This window comes from Sabethes cyaneus, chromosome 2 (assembly GCF_943734655.1).
Source record: "Sabethes cyaneus chromosome 2, idSabCyanKW18_F2, whole genome shotgun sequence".
In the NCBI taxonomy this organism is placed as follows: domain Eukaryota; kingdom Metazoa; phylum Arthropoda; class Insecta; order Diptera; family Culicidae; genus Sabethes; species Sabethes cyaneus.
Window position 1 is genome coordinate 110942479 of NC_071354.1, and position 12143 is coordinate 110954621.

At 37.3% G+C, this 12143-nt stretch overlaps 1 protein-coding gene across 1 annotated transcript in view; it reads right to left on the reverse strand.

The window, feature by feature from the left end:
* Positions 1-12143, reverse strand: part of LOC128734502 (visual system homeobox 2-like) — a 235965-nt gene that overhangs the window by 183713 nt on the left and 40109 nt on the right. The window contains exon 2 of the mRNA XM_053828736.1: positions 9993-10046. Within this exon, the coding sequence (XP_053684711.1) occupies positions 9993-10046 (54 nt within the window). The remainder of the gene's footprint in view (positions 1-9992; positions 10047-12143) is intronic.

Genomic DNA, 12143 nt, shown 5'->3' on the forward strand with positions numbered 1-12143 from the left:
ATTGTTTCGGTGGTTTAATTTACAGTGTGACACATATGACTTGAAGGCAACCCTCTTTCGATATGAAATCCGTCGGATTGGCTTTGCACCACGTCTTCACAAGATTTTCAGTGTGGCTGGAGTTCCATCCTGTTGAAAGCCGTAATCTTCTTCACCATACATTCCCCGAACGTAAGGTATAAAATTTTGTTCTAAGACCATTTCCAAATAGTATTTTCCATTAACTTTCACACCCTTGTCAATAAATACAAGAGGAAGTTTCCATTTCTTTGAAATGCCTCCCCATACCATGACCGTTAATGAATTTTGGTATCGTAGTACATTCCGTTTGTGCTTTGGAATGTCCATGATCGAAACCGACCACAACTGATCATTTTGAGCACGATGCGGTGTTTGAAGAACAAACAAATTCTGATCTGGATAGATCACTCCTGAAACATCGTGCCGACAGAGCAGCAATTTGCATCTTTCCTGCCGTTTTTGTTTTGTTGCTCCTGTTAATCCATGGATTTTACCTTTTTTGAATGCCTTCATATCCGGACGTGCGGACGTGCGACGAATTCATTCTTGAATAACCTTTTTAACCTCTGCAGTTCTAACACTTCATTTTCTTCTGTTTTTTACGGTTTTCAGCAGATTCCGTCTCGACAAATCTTTTTAGTGTATAGTATACAAATCCTCTTTTTATGCGGTGATGTTTGAGGTCACGAAAAATGGTACCGCATGTACAGAGGTGGGCACCGCTAATCAGCTAACCGCTAACATTTTAGCCAGCGAGTTGCACGTTCGCTAGGTTTTAAATGTGCTAGCGCTTCTATTACCTTCCGATAAACATAAGTACTACTAAATAAACTACCAGCCACTAATTTTTGAAAATAATTTTGGAAATAGTTCAACTAGCCATGAATGAACTATATTTGCTCGCGTCGCGAACAGCAGCGAGCAATTTTATCAATTTGTAAGAAACCGCACACTGATTTTTGTTATTATTTTCAAAAATTAGCGGCTAGTAGTTTATTTAGTGGCACTTTAACTTATTGGAAGCTAATGAAAGCGCTAACAGATTTGAAACCTAGCGAACGCACTACTCGCTGGCTAAAAGGTTAGCGGTTAGCTGAGGTTAGCTGATTAGCGGTGCCCACCTCTGCGCATGTAGCACCGCTTGACAATTTATTTATTTATTATCAACGACCCTAACTCAAATTTTGGTACGTGCACACCGAACGAGACACAATACGAAAATGAAACTACGCCAAGTAAGACTTAAGTCATGATGCTACACATACACATGGTCTTAGTTTGATTGTATTAATTGTATATGCCGCTGTAAGCATAAAATTATTTTTGTTCGAATATATATGTGTCACACTGTAATTGGCGGTTGCAAGCAGCGAATATCTCATTCTTCTGTCGGATTTTGTCGGATTCGTTGACAAAACGGAAAGTGAAATAGATTAAACATGCTAGATCGATATGAACAAATCGTGTTTTAGTGCATTGTCTTAGTAAAAGTAAATGATGTCACGTTAATTATGACATTTAAACCATTTTAATATGCACGTCGGGGTTCAAATTTTGAACGGGGTTCAAATTCAGAAGTGTTCAGATTAAAAACGGTCAAACGAACGGAGGTCCATGGTACTTGAATGAAATCGAACTATCTGAGTGACATTCGACATCAATTTTTGCTCTACCAGCATCGTTCAGCACATAACAAAGGTCAACTTTGAAACCCGAACAAGATTGGGTACTAGTATTTTTTAAAACCTTCTCAACGTGTTCAATCCCATATTAGCTCTAATATCCTACTCCTATTCTTCGTTAACTGCTTAATAAAACATATTAATTTCTATTGAGCTGTATCAAATAAATGATTTTAATTAAAATTAACTTGTGAGGTCCTTGTTGGCCGGATGATTGAATAAAGTAAATAAAAATGTTAGCATGCATATATTCAATATTTATATCGCACGGCTTGACATCAGCCGTCTTTTTACGAACAAGTCTGCATGGCAATAGTCGCTTAAACATTTTCCAAGCTTTTGTTACTCATGTAATATTGAGATTAACTTTTGTTGGAAAATGGGAAGGCTATGTATATATACCTTGTAGTTATTAATTATAACCATGCGGAAAACTTTCGTTTTTACATCTCTTTTATATATACAATATACATAACATGTATTACCATCACTAAATAACAGTTTCGAACTCACGTCGTCACAACTTGTTTTAAAATACATTCTTGAATTAGGTAGGATATAGGTACATTCACATACACATACCAGCCGTATTAACCCTAATAAAATTAAGTTGTTAACAGCATTCACAATTCATCACTACAAACAAGCGTGGAATTGCATTAAGATGCAAAGCGGAAACGACGGTTTGCTGCTGATATACTGTGGTAATTATCAGCCATTTTTTTCGTTTCCTTTTTCTCTGGTGGCAAAATTTCAATGGTAAAAATCCTAATGATTACAGCATGGCTCATCTTGACGGAGTAATAAATGCGATTGTAACCTACCATCGCTTGTCGACGACTCCATGTCTAGCTTTTGACGATTGTAATAAAAGCAAAGAGAGCAAAACTCAATTTGTACAATCTTATTATACCTACTCTACAGCTTCGCACTCGTTCATGGCATTGTTGTGTATGTGTCTGTTTTCACGCTTATGTAAACGTAACGATGAAGCAACACTGTCAGTTATGCGCATGACTCACTTTAAGGGGAAATTGCAGAAAATGTGCAAACACGTCTGGTTGACCTAGGAACAGGGGAAAGGGAAATTTGAGGACACTATAGCTGAGCTGGAAATTGCTACCTAATAGAAGGCACTCGGGGTAATTCGATAATGATGAGTTATCAGTGCTGTGAGATGTACATTTTTGAACTTGTTTAACTTTTCACTATCATTTTTAGTTTGGTGAGAGGTGACGAAAACCGATCTTTGGTCTCACATTGCGCGATTCAAAAAAGTTAATTTTTACTATAAAAAAGCAGAATAAGATTACAATATCACGTGAAATGAACACGATAATCGATCAGATTAGGCTCACATGCAAGATTAAGTTTCGATGTTCGAATTCCTATTTAAAGCTCAAATAATTTCTGTCAACCGGCGGCATTTTCGTTATGGAAGAATTTGCGTTGTGAACAAGGGTCTGTATGTATGTATTTCATCAATAACAATAGTAAATTGTTACTAATACTTTCTCCATAATATTTTTGATTATTCTAGCCCTGCAGATTGAACAGTGTTAGCTGAAGCTGGTTGTAATAAACTGTATAAATTAAATAGGTAGTTAAGAGAACATTGACAAAATGATAGCAAACTCACAAGGAAAATCAAACCGACCCGTGCAATATATTCTGCAAAACTTGATGAACAAGATTTTTTTTAATAAAATTATAACCGATGCTCAATGAATTGGAAAAATATTAAATGGTTCTCAGTCAGTACGTCGCTTTTCATAATACATAATAATTTACAGCTTGAACAGGAAATCACAGACGATTCAAAACAGAAGTATGTAGCGCACATCAAAGCCGAAAATTATAATTCAATATGCATCTGCGCTAAGACCGCCCAGCTAGCTTGGGGTACGATGCTGGCCCAACAAGCTACAATTAAAACAAACCAATTAAATTTAACCTAAAAAAGCCTAAGACTTAGACGAAGATACAGTCTGAACAGTTTCAGTGAGCTCAATATCAATACATATAATACAAATATGGGGCCATGCAATAATTACATAAGGGCTTTTTTCATTTTTGAAAGACCCCCCCCCCCCCCCTCCGCCCTATATAAGATTTTGTAAGCTTCTGGCCAATCCCCCCTTCCCCCGTTAAAAATTTTAGTAAGATTTTTTGAAACATTAAAATGCAAGTTTTATTTAAAAAGTTAGACATTAAAAGAATATTGAAACAGTCAACAAAGTTCAAACAAGTTCATAAAAACCAAATTTCAAACAAATTCATAAAAAAAAAACAAAATCAATTATCTGTTGTAAATCCCTTCATAACCCACTCACGAACGTATTTCAGAGCATCTATTGTCAATAGATATATGGTTGGTATATGCTCAGAAACTCACTTGCGTTCACATAATTCGCATTAATCCACTCTACATCTTCTGAACACGTGTCTTTGTCAAGTAGCATATAAAGAACTTCATTGCCTCTTCTAGTTGACACGCGACATGGGCTTATCTTGGTATTGGCACTGCGTTGCGTCTTATGTCTAGATCTGTAATGACCATCCACGGTTTCCTTTGAAACAAAATACTGACCCCACTCTGGTGGGCGGCAGGCAAGATCTTTGGGAACAGAAGATCAATACAATAACAAGAAACATTTTTGTTGTATAATAGCTTATTAAGCGCTTGTTCCATTGATACAGGTATACATTAGTTGAATAAGCTACTTTTAAACAAAAGTGTTCCAATGGCAATTGCAACGAAATATGTTGGAATAATAGCATAAACCGATGACATCAGATGGCTCTGGAACAAGTTTGCCAACTGCTGTTTTCTTGAGGGGGCATGGCTAAAATACTCAGCAGGTTGTAACGCATTTCCTTGCAGCATGAAGGATTTCGACACTTCACATTTTAACTCATCAATTTTTATGTGTGTGTGTGTGTGTGTGTGTGTGTGTGTGTGTGTGTGTGTGTGTGTGTGTGTGTGTGTGTGTGTGTGTGTGTGTGTGTGTGTGTGTGTGTGTGTGTGTGTGTGTGTGTGTGTGTGTGTGTGTGTGTGTGTGTGTGTGTGTGTGTGTGTGTGTGTGTGTGTGTGTGTGTGTGTGTGTGTGTGTGTGTGTGTGTGTGTGTGTGTGTGTGTGTGTGTGTGTGTGTGTGTGTGTGTGTGTGTGTGTGTGTGTGTGTGTGTGTGTGTGTGTGTGTGTGTGTGTGTGTGTGTGTGTGTGTGTGTGTGTGTGTGTGTGTGTGTGTGTGTGTGTGTGTGTGTGTGTGTGTGTGTGTGTGTGTGTGTAATGATTTTTTCTATCGCCTGTTTCTCAGAGATGGCTGAACCAAATCGTTCGCTATTACTTTTGTTTGAAAGGTATTATTGTCTAGTAGTATACTATTGAGTTGTTTCGTGATACGACGTTTCGTTTAAAAGTTATAAGCAAAAATGTGAAAAATACGTGACACGGATTTCTCCGGAACTACATGACCGATTTCAACGATTTTAGTATTAAATGAAAGCCCTTATTAAAACTAAATTGTTCAGGATTTTTAATTGAAAATAAACAAGTAGTTTAAAAGTTATGCTTAAAAAACCTGTTTTGACAAGGTAATAATTATCCCCTGTTTCTTAGAGATGGCCAAACCGATTTATGCGCTATTAGTCTCATTTGAAAGATAATATATCCTAATAGATCACTATTAAATGATTTTTTGATTTTGATTTTGACACCACACCAATATTAACAATAATTTATAATGATTTTAACCAAGATAATTTACCTAATTTCAATTATTTTAATATCAAACGAGAGGTTTTGACACTACGAATATATATGCAAAATTTCATAAGAATTGGTTTTACCGGTCAAAAAATATTAACCCTCGAACACTCGCGCCAACTTTTGTAACACAGTTACTCGCGCGCAAAATAGCCCCAAACCAAAGAAAAAGTGTGAATTAGAACTTTGACGGGGAAAACTTGGTTTTAGGTTTATCGAACCTTTGGAAGAGTTTCTTGAAATTGAAAGCTCTATCGTCTGGTGGAACTTAAATTTTTATTGATCCCCCTAAAAGTGAAATAAAAAAATATTTTTCAGCAGTGTCAATATAACACATTGATGTGTTCTGCAAAGTTATAGAGCATATTATTACAAGAAATTTTGCTAAAGACAGTAACCTTCTATCTCAGCAGCAAAGCTAGAAAAATCTTATTTATTGTATATGAATTTGTAAAATCAGTTTTTCTATTTTTGGCTCTTTTCGTAATTGTTGTAAGATTTTTGTAGTACATAAAATTGTACAAATAGTAAAAATACAAAACTTTGCTGAAAATAGTATACCTGTATTTTTGCTTGTTTAGGAACTGTAGAACTTTCATTATAAAGAATACCCTAATTTTGACTACGAATTACTCGACTACCAGCAGACGAAACATTTTAAATATTTTACATTTGCTGATAGTTTTGCTGCATACATTTTCCCAACAATTTAAATTATTAATGCATTGATAAGTTGATTGAAGAATATACGTTAGTTAAACAATGTTTTGTAATTTTATAACAATATGGCGTTGAAAAACCTACACCTGTTGTACAAAATACAACAGCGTGAGTAACCGAAGGTTAATAAAAATTGATGAAAATTATTCAAGAAAACTCTACTGATGTGATTCAAATAGAATGGCATTACAGGAAACTATGCATAGCTCAAAAACCTATAAACTAGACCTTTACTAGACAATGTATATGTTAAAGAATAAGATTTCCTCTTACAACTTACTTTTATTTGCACTTACTCAGGTTAATAATAACTTACTTATCGTTACTCAGCAATTTCATGAAAAAAAGATCTATCAAAATTTAAAAGTGTTCCTATTCAATTCAATTTTCAAAAATTTTATGCACTACGCAACGATAACCAATAGATGAATTATGTTCCGAAGACGTGTCGATTTCTATCTCAAATAGCAAGTAAGACTGTATAACAAAGGTTCCTTTCACCACTAGGTGGATTAAATCGGGTATTTGGAACGAATTTACAACTGCTCGACAGTTCTGTTCTACTTTTGACCGAATCTGAAACACGGATATAACTCTGTTTTAAATATTTTTGTCAGTACATGTCATCCCAATGACAGGATGAAGTTCTTTCGCACATTAAATACATAACTTTGGAGCATCACATTGCATTAAGGTGAAATGAGTCGATATTTTAAATTTCAAAAGCAGTTTTTTGTTTGAAATAAAAATTCAGTTCATGCAAATGTATTCACTGTGTTCAGATTGACAAGAAGAATCCAATGAATATATTTTTGAAAACAGAGCCCCTGTTTTGGACCTAAAAACTGCTTCTGAAATTGAGCTTTCTGATGAAAAATTAATGACTGCTCATATCCCGTTAATATTGCAAGGCAACTCTGTCGCTGTGTATCACTTTATTGGGTTTTTCTTTTAAAGACAGTGAATTTGGGACCGGTATATGTACACTAGCAGTGTTCTGTGGAGTCTGCCGAATATAGAGCTCGGGTCGTTTACTGACCACACAACCGAGATATTAAAAAAGCAAAGTCTTGGGCTTCAATGTCTTTCTAAGACTTGACCCTTCTCTATCGACAGACTTCGTGGCCGGCTGTTAGAGTACAGGACAGTTACGGGGCTAGTGCAAAAATCCTACTAATTCTATCTAGCATCACCGCCTAGCCGAGATTCGAACATACGATGATTGGCTTGCTAGACCAGTATCGTACCACGATGTTAACAGGGCGGTAACCGAAACATCGATTTTGTACATAACCCGTATTTAAGAGAGCTTGACCTTACTACTGAACCGATCGTTGTGGAAACTTAGAAAATTTATGTGTACGGATTTTTGGGGCCAGGGAAGGTTTGATGGTTAGCGACCCCACCTCGAGAACTAATCAAGCAAATGGAACCAAATTTGGCATGTAGGGGTTTCTGAAACCAGGTGGTGCAGGTCAAATTTTGGGCTTTCCGACAACCAGTACAAATCCAACTTATTCACTAAACCCGACAAATTACAAAGAGCTATGAGAACAAGGGCCACGGGCGTTAGACGACTTGCAAAACCGGTATCAACTGTTATTCATGATTGATTATAACGTATGCGATTCCTGAAAGTAAATAGTAAATAGGCCAAGGGGTCGGATACACAGCACATTGTGCCGCGGCACTCCAGAGATATCTAGCGGCACACCTCCGGTTCAATTTTACATATGAAATGAGAGCACTGCCAGTAGTCAAAATCATCTCGCACGGTAGCCAGATCTATCAGATTATAACGAATTTAACAAATCTTCCAGTTCGGCATTTTCGGTACAGCATTGGCACAGTTCGGCTCGTATCAAATCGCCTAACATAAAAACAGTTGTGCCGAGTGACCGACCCCTTGAAACAGGCATATATAAACGAAGCTCCCATTATTGCGCGCGATCTGTCGTTGCGGCTTTAATGAAACAGTCGCTGATATGGGATTGTTAATAACCCAGAAATACTGCCACAAAACTTTAAACTGAATATGTATGGAAAATGGCGCTTTCTGACATTAACTTACAGAAATTGAACTAAGAAACGCTGCATCATCATCGACCAAAAATTAATTGCAAAACTGGAAAGTGAGATCACGGGGGAAGTAAAACAAAGTTTATGTAACACACACACACACACACACACACACACACACACACACACACACACACACACACACACACACACACACACACACACACACACACACACACACACACACACACACACACACACACACACACACACACACACACACACACACACACACACACACACACACACACACACACACACACACACACACACACACACACACACACACACACACACACACACACACACACACACACACACACACACACACACACACACACACACACACACACACACACACACACACACACACACACACACACACACACACACACACACACACACACACACACACACACACACACACACACACACACACACACACACACACACACACACACACACACACACACACACACACACACACACACACACACAACATAATTGAAACTTTGCGTTGGGAACGGCCTAAAGGCGCTAAAAATCAAATAAAAATAATCAAAATACCGTGGACCCCCGTTCGTTTGACCATTTTTAATCTGAACACTTTTTAATTTGAACCCCGTTGGTTTGCACGACGTGCAAATTAAAAATGGTTCAAATGTCATTCTCAACATGACATCATTTGTTCATGCAGACAATGCACATAAACACGATTCGTTTGTACTGACCTAGCGTGTTTAATCGGTTTCACATTTCGTTTTCCTAACGATTAAGAGAGAAATCCGATCGGAAAATGCAATATTCGCACTTGCAACTGCCAACTAAAACAAACCACCAAAACAATAACAAAGAGCAGGGCGGCCAGTTCACACAGGTTTCAGCATATTTCGGGTTACCAGTTGTTCAAATTAAAAAGTAACCCCGTTAGTTTGCATGAGGAATCGTTCAAACGAACGGGGGTCCACTGTACAATATCACCGCTCATCTTTAAAGAATGTGCAAGTGTGGTCTGATCTCAGTGGAACTATCAACTGTTAAAAATGATATGCAAATTGATAAAAATGATATTTGAAGGCATTCACTACAGCACATGGACACATAAGTAAGTAAGTAATTCACTACAGCACTACAGCATATCATTAGGATAGGTAACGGACTGTTGAACGTTTGAAAAATGTTAGGCATGGTCGAATTGTGTTCGTGCTCGTAGGCACAGACCTTTATACTTTTTGTTCAAAAAATAGTTGAAAACTTTAAAAAATGGTGATATATATAGTTGCCCGTTAAGCCCATAAAACATTACTGGCAATATTTTCTCGAGTGTTCGTGTGCATAATCTATCAAGAAAATAAAACCGTACATAGAATATTAACAATTTTATTGTTTTTCTACGAATTTAAATCAAATTTTTTGTCAACACTTGACTCAACTTGACATTTATCTACTGGATCAAGTAACATAATTTTTGTGAGACAAATCAGACGCGCAAGTTACGTTGCATAATGTATGAGAGTTCGGTAAGCTTCACATATAAAGTACTACATGCTACGCGTGAAAAATCACGTGAAAAATGGATTTACATTTTTGTTATTGCTCTCCACAAGGTATCGAAATAGCATCAAATAGAATGAAAAGCTAAAAAATCCATGTTTTGAAGCATAAATGTTGAACAAAACCAAAAAGCGGACAAAAGCGGGAGCTGACAAAATCAGAATCTTACCTGGTAAGCAAGGACTAGTGGCTGATCCGAAGGAAGTCTTCAAATGTGGAAAACCTGTAATGAAAAGAGACATACCAGCGTAATTATTAGTCATGTAACCTCAATTACAGTAGTAGAAAAGACGTATTACGTCCTTCATATATTGTACATTATCATGGAATAAATAAAGCCAATTATAATTGCACACCTTTTTTATGTATTACTAGCTGACCCGACAAACTTCGTATTGCCACAAATTAAAATGTGTTGTACATAAATCGTTAATCTGTCACAATCTCGAGTTTAGCAAGTTTCTGAGGAGCTCAACGTTAGATAATTCATTTTGGCAGTTACGTCAGTATGATAGTATGGGTAGTTTAATTTACAAATTTTCCTAAAGTAGAAAACAATCCCCCCCGTTACTTAACTAGATAAAATAAAGCTGATAGCACTTAAATATTCGCCGTGATTGTAGAACATGCCGCCGAATACCATTTCGCGAAAAACCTTACGCGGAATGTACCACTTCACGGAAAACTTTTTCGTGGAAAGTACCATTTCGATCCTCGGGGTGATCCTCTCCTTACTCGGAAAGTAATAGAGATCAGTAGACCTAGGAATACAAATAAACCTTGACAGAGGGGATTTCTGCGGGGGGCTGCAGATAGTTTTTGGTCTGAATGGAAGAGTCTAGAGGGTTCTTTAACCATCATAAGAACCTTTCCCGGCTACAACAACCCCTACCTACATGCAAATTTTTACGCCGATCGGTTCAGTAGTTTTCGATTCTATAAGGAACATACGCACAGACAGACAGAAATCCATTTTTATAGGCATAGACTAGCTGACCCGACAAACTTCGTATTGCCACAAATTAAACTGTGTTGTACATAAATCGTGAATCTCGGATGACCTTTGTCACAATCTCGAGTTTTGCAAGTTTCTGGGGAGTTCATGGGTATTTTAATATATAAATTTTCCTCACAGTGAAGTAGAAAACAACTCCCCCCATTGCTTAGCCTGATAAAATAGAGTGGATAACATTTAAATATTCGCCATCATTACAAACCATTTCGCCGAATACCATTTTGTGGAACACCAATTCTCGGTTGACCACTACGCGGAATATAGAGTTTCGCAGAATACCATTTCGTGAAACACCTTACGCGGGATGTACCATTCCATGGAAAATCTTTTCGTAGAAAGTACCATTTCGCAGGAGTGACCCGACTGAAGGAAAGTAATAGAGGTCAGTAGATCTAGGAAAATAAATAAATTTAGATAGAGGTGATTTCTGCGTGGGGCTGAAGTCCCCCCTCTTAAAGGGGAGAGGGGTCATAATTCCCCTTCTAAAGAGGGGAGAGGTCTCAATTCACCATAGAAAAAATTTTTGTCTCCCAAAACACCCTCATGCCAAATTTGGTTCCATTTGCTTTATTAGTTCTCGAGTTATGCAGAAATTCGTGTTTCATTTGTATAGGAGCCCCCCATTTTAGTGGAGGGAGTGGTCTCTAACCATCATAAGAACCTTACCTGGCCCCAAAAACCTCTACATGCAAACTTTCACTCCGATCGGTTCAGTAGTTTTCGATTCTATAAGGAACATACGGACAGACAGAAATCCATTTTTATAGGCATAGACTAGCTGACCCGACAAACTTCGTATTGCCACAAAATAACCTGTGTTGTACATATATCATGAATCTCGGATGATCTTTGTCACAATCTCTAGTTTTGCAAGTTTCTGAGGAGTTCAACCTTAGATGATTCATTTAGGCAGTTACGTAACTATGAAAGCATCCCAGGTAACCAATAAGCATCACCAATGCTATTCAAATGTAGGCCAATAAGCATTTAAGTCGCCTTAAATGCTACTTAAATGCTATTTTGGCAAAATATACAGCTACTTTACTGATAACCTTCTTATAGTGCTGACAATGCTAATTTACAGCTAATTACCGACACGAAGAATTTGAATACAATTTTGGATGCCAATTTACAACACCTATGCAGTCAAAAAGCTAATATACAACAACGTGCAGTATAAAATGCCAGATACGCTGATTTGCTGCTTATGTCAATGCTTATTAGTTACCAGGAATGGGTAGTTTAATATACAAATTTGCAATTTTTCCTCACAGTAAAGTAGAAAACAAGTCCCCTGTCCCCTCA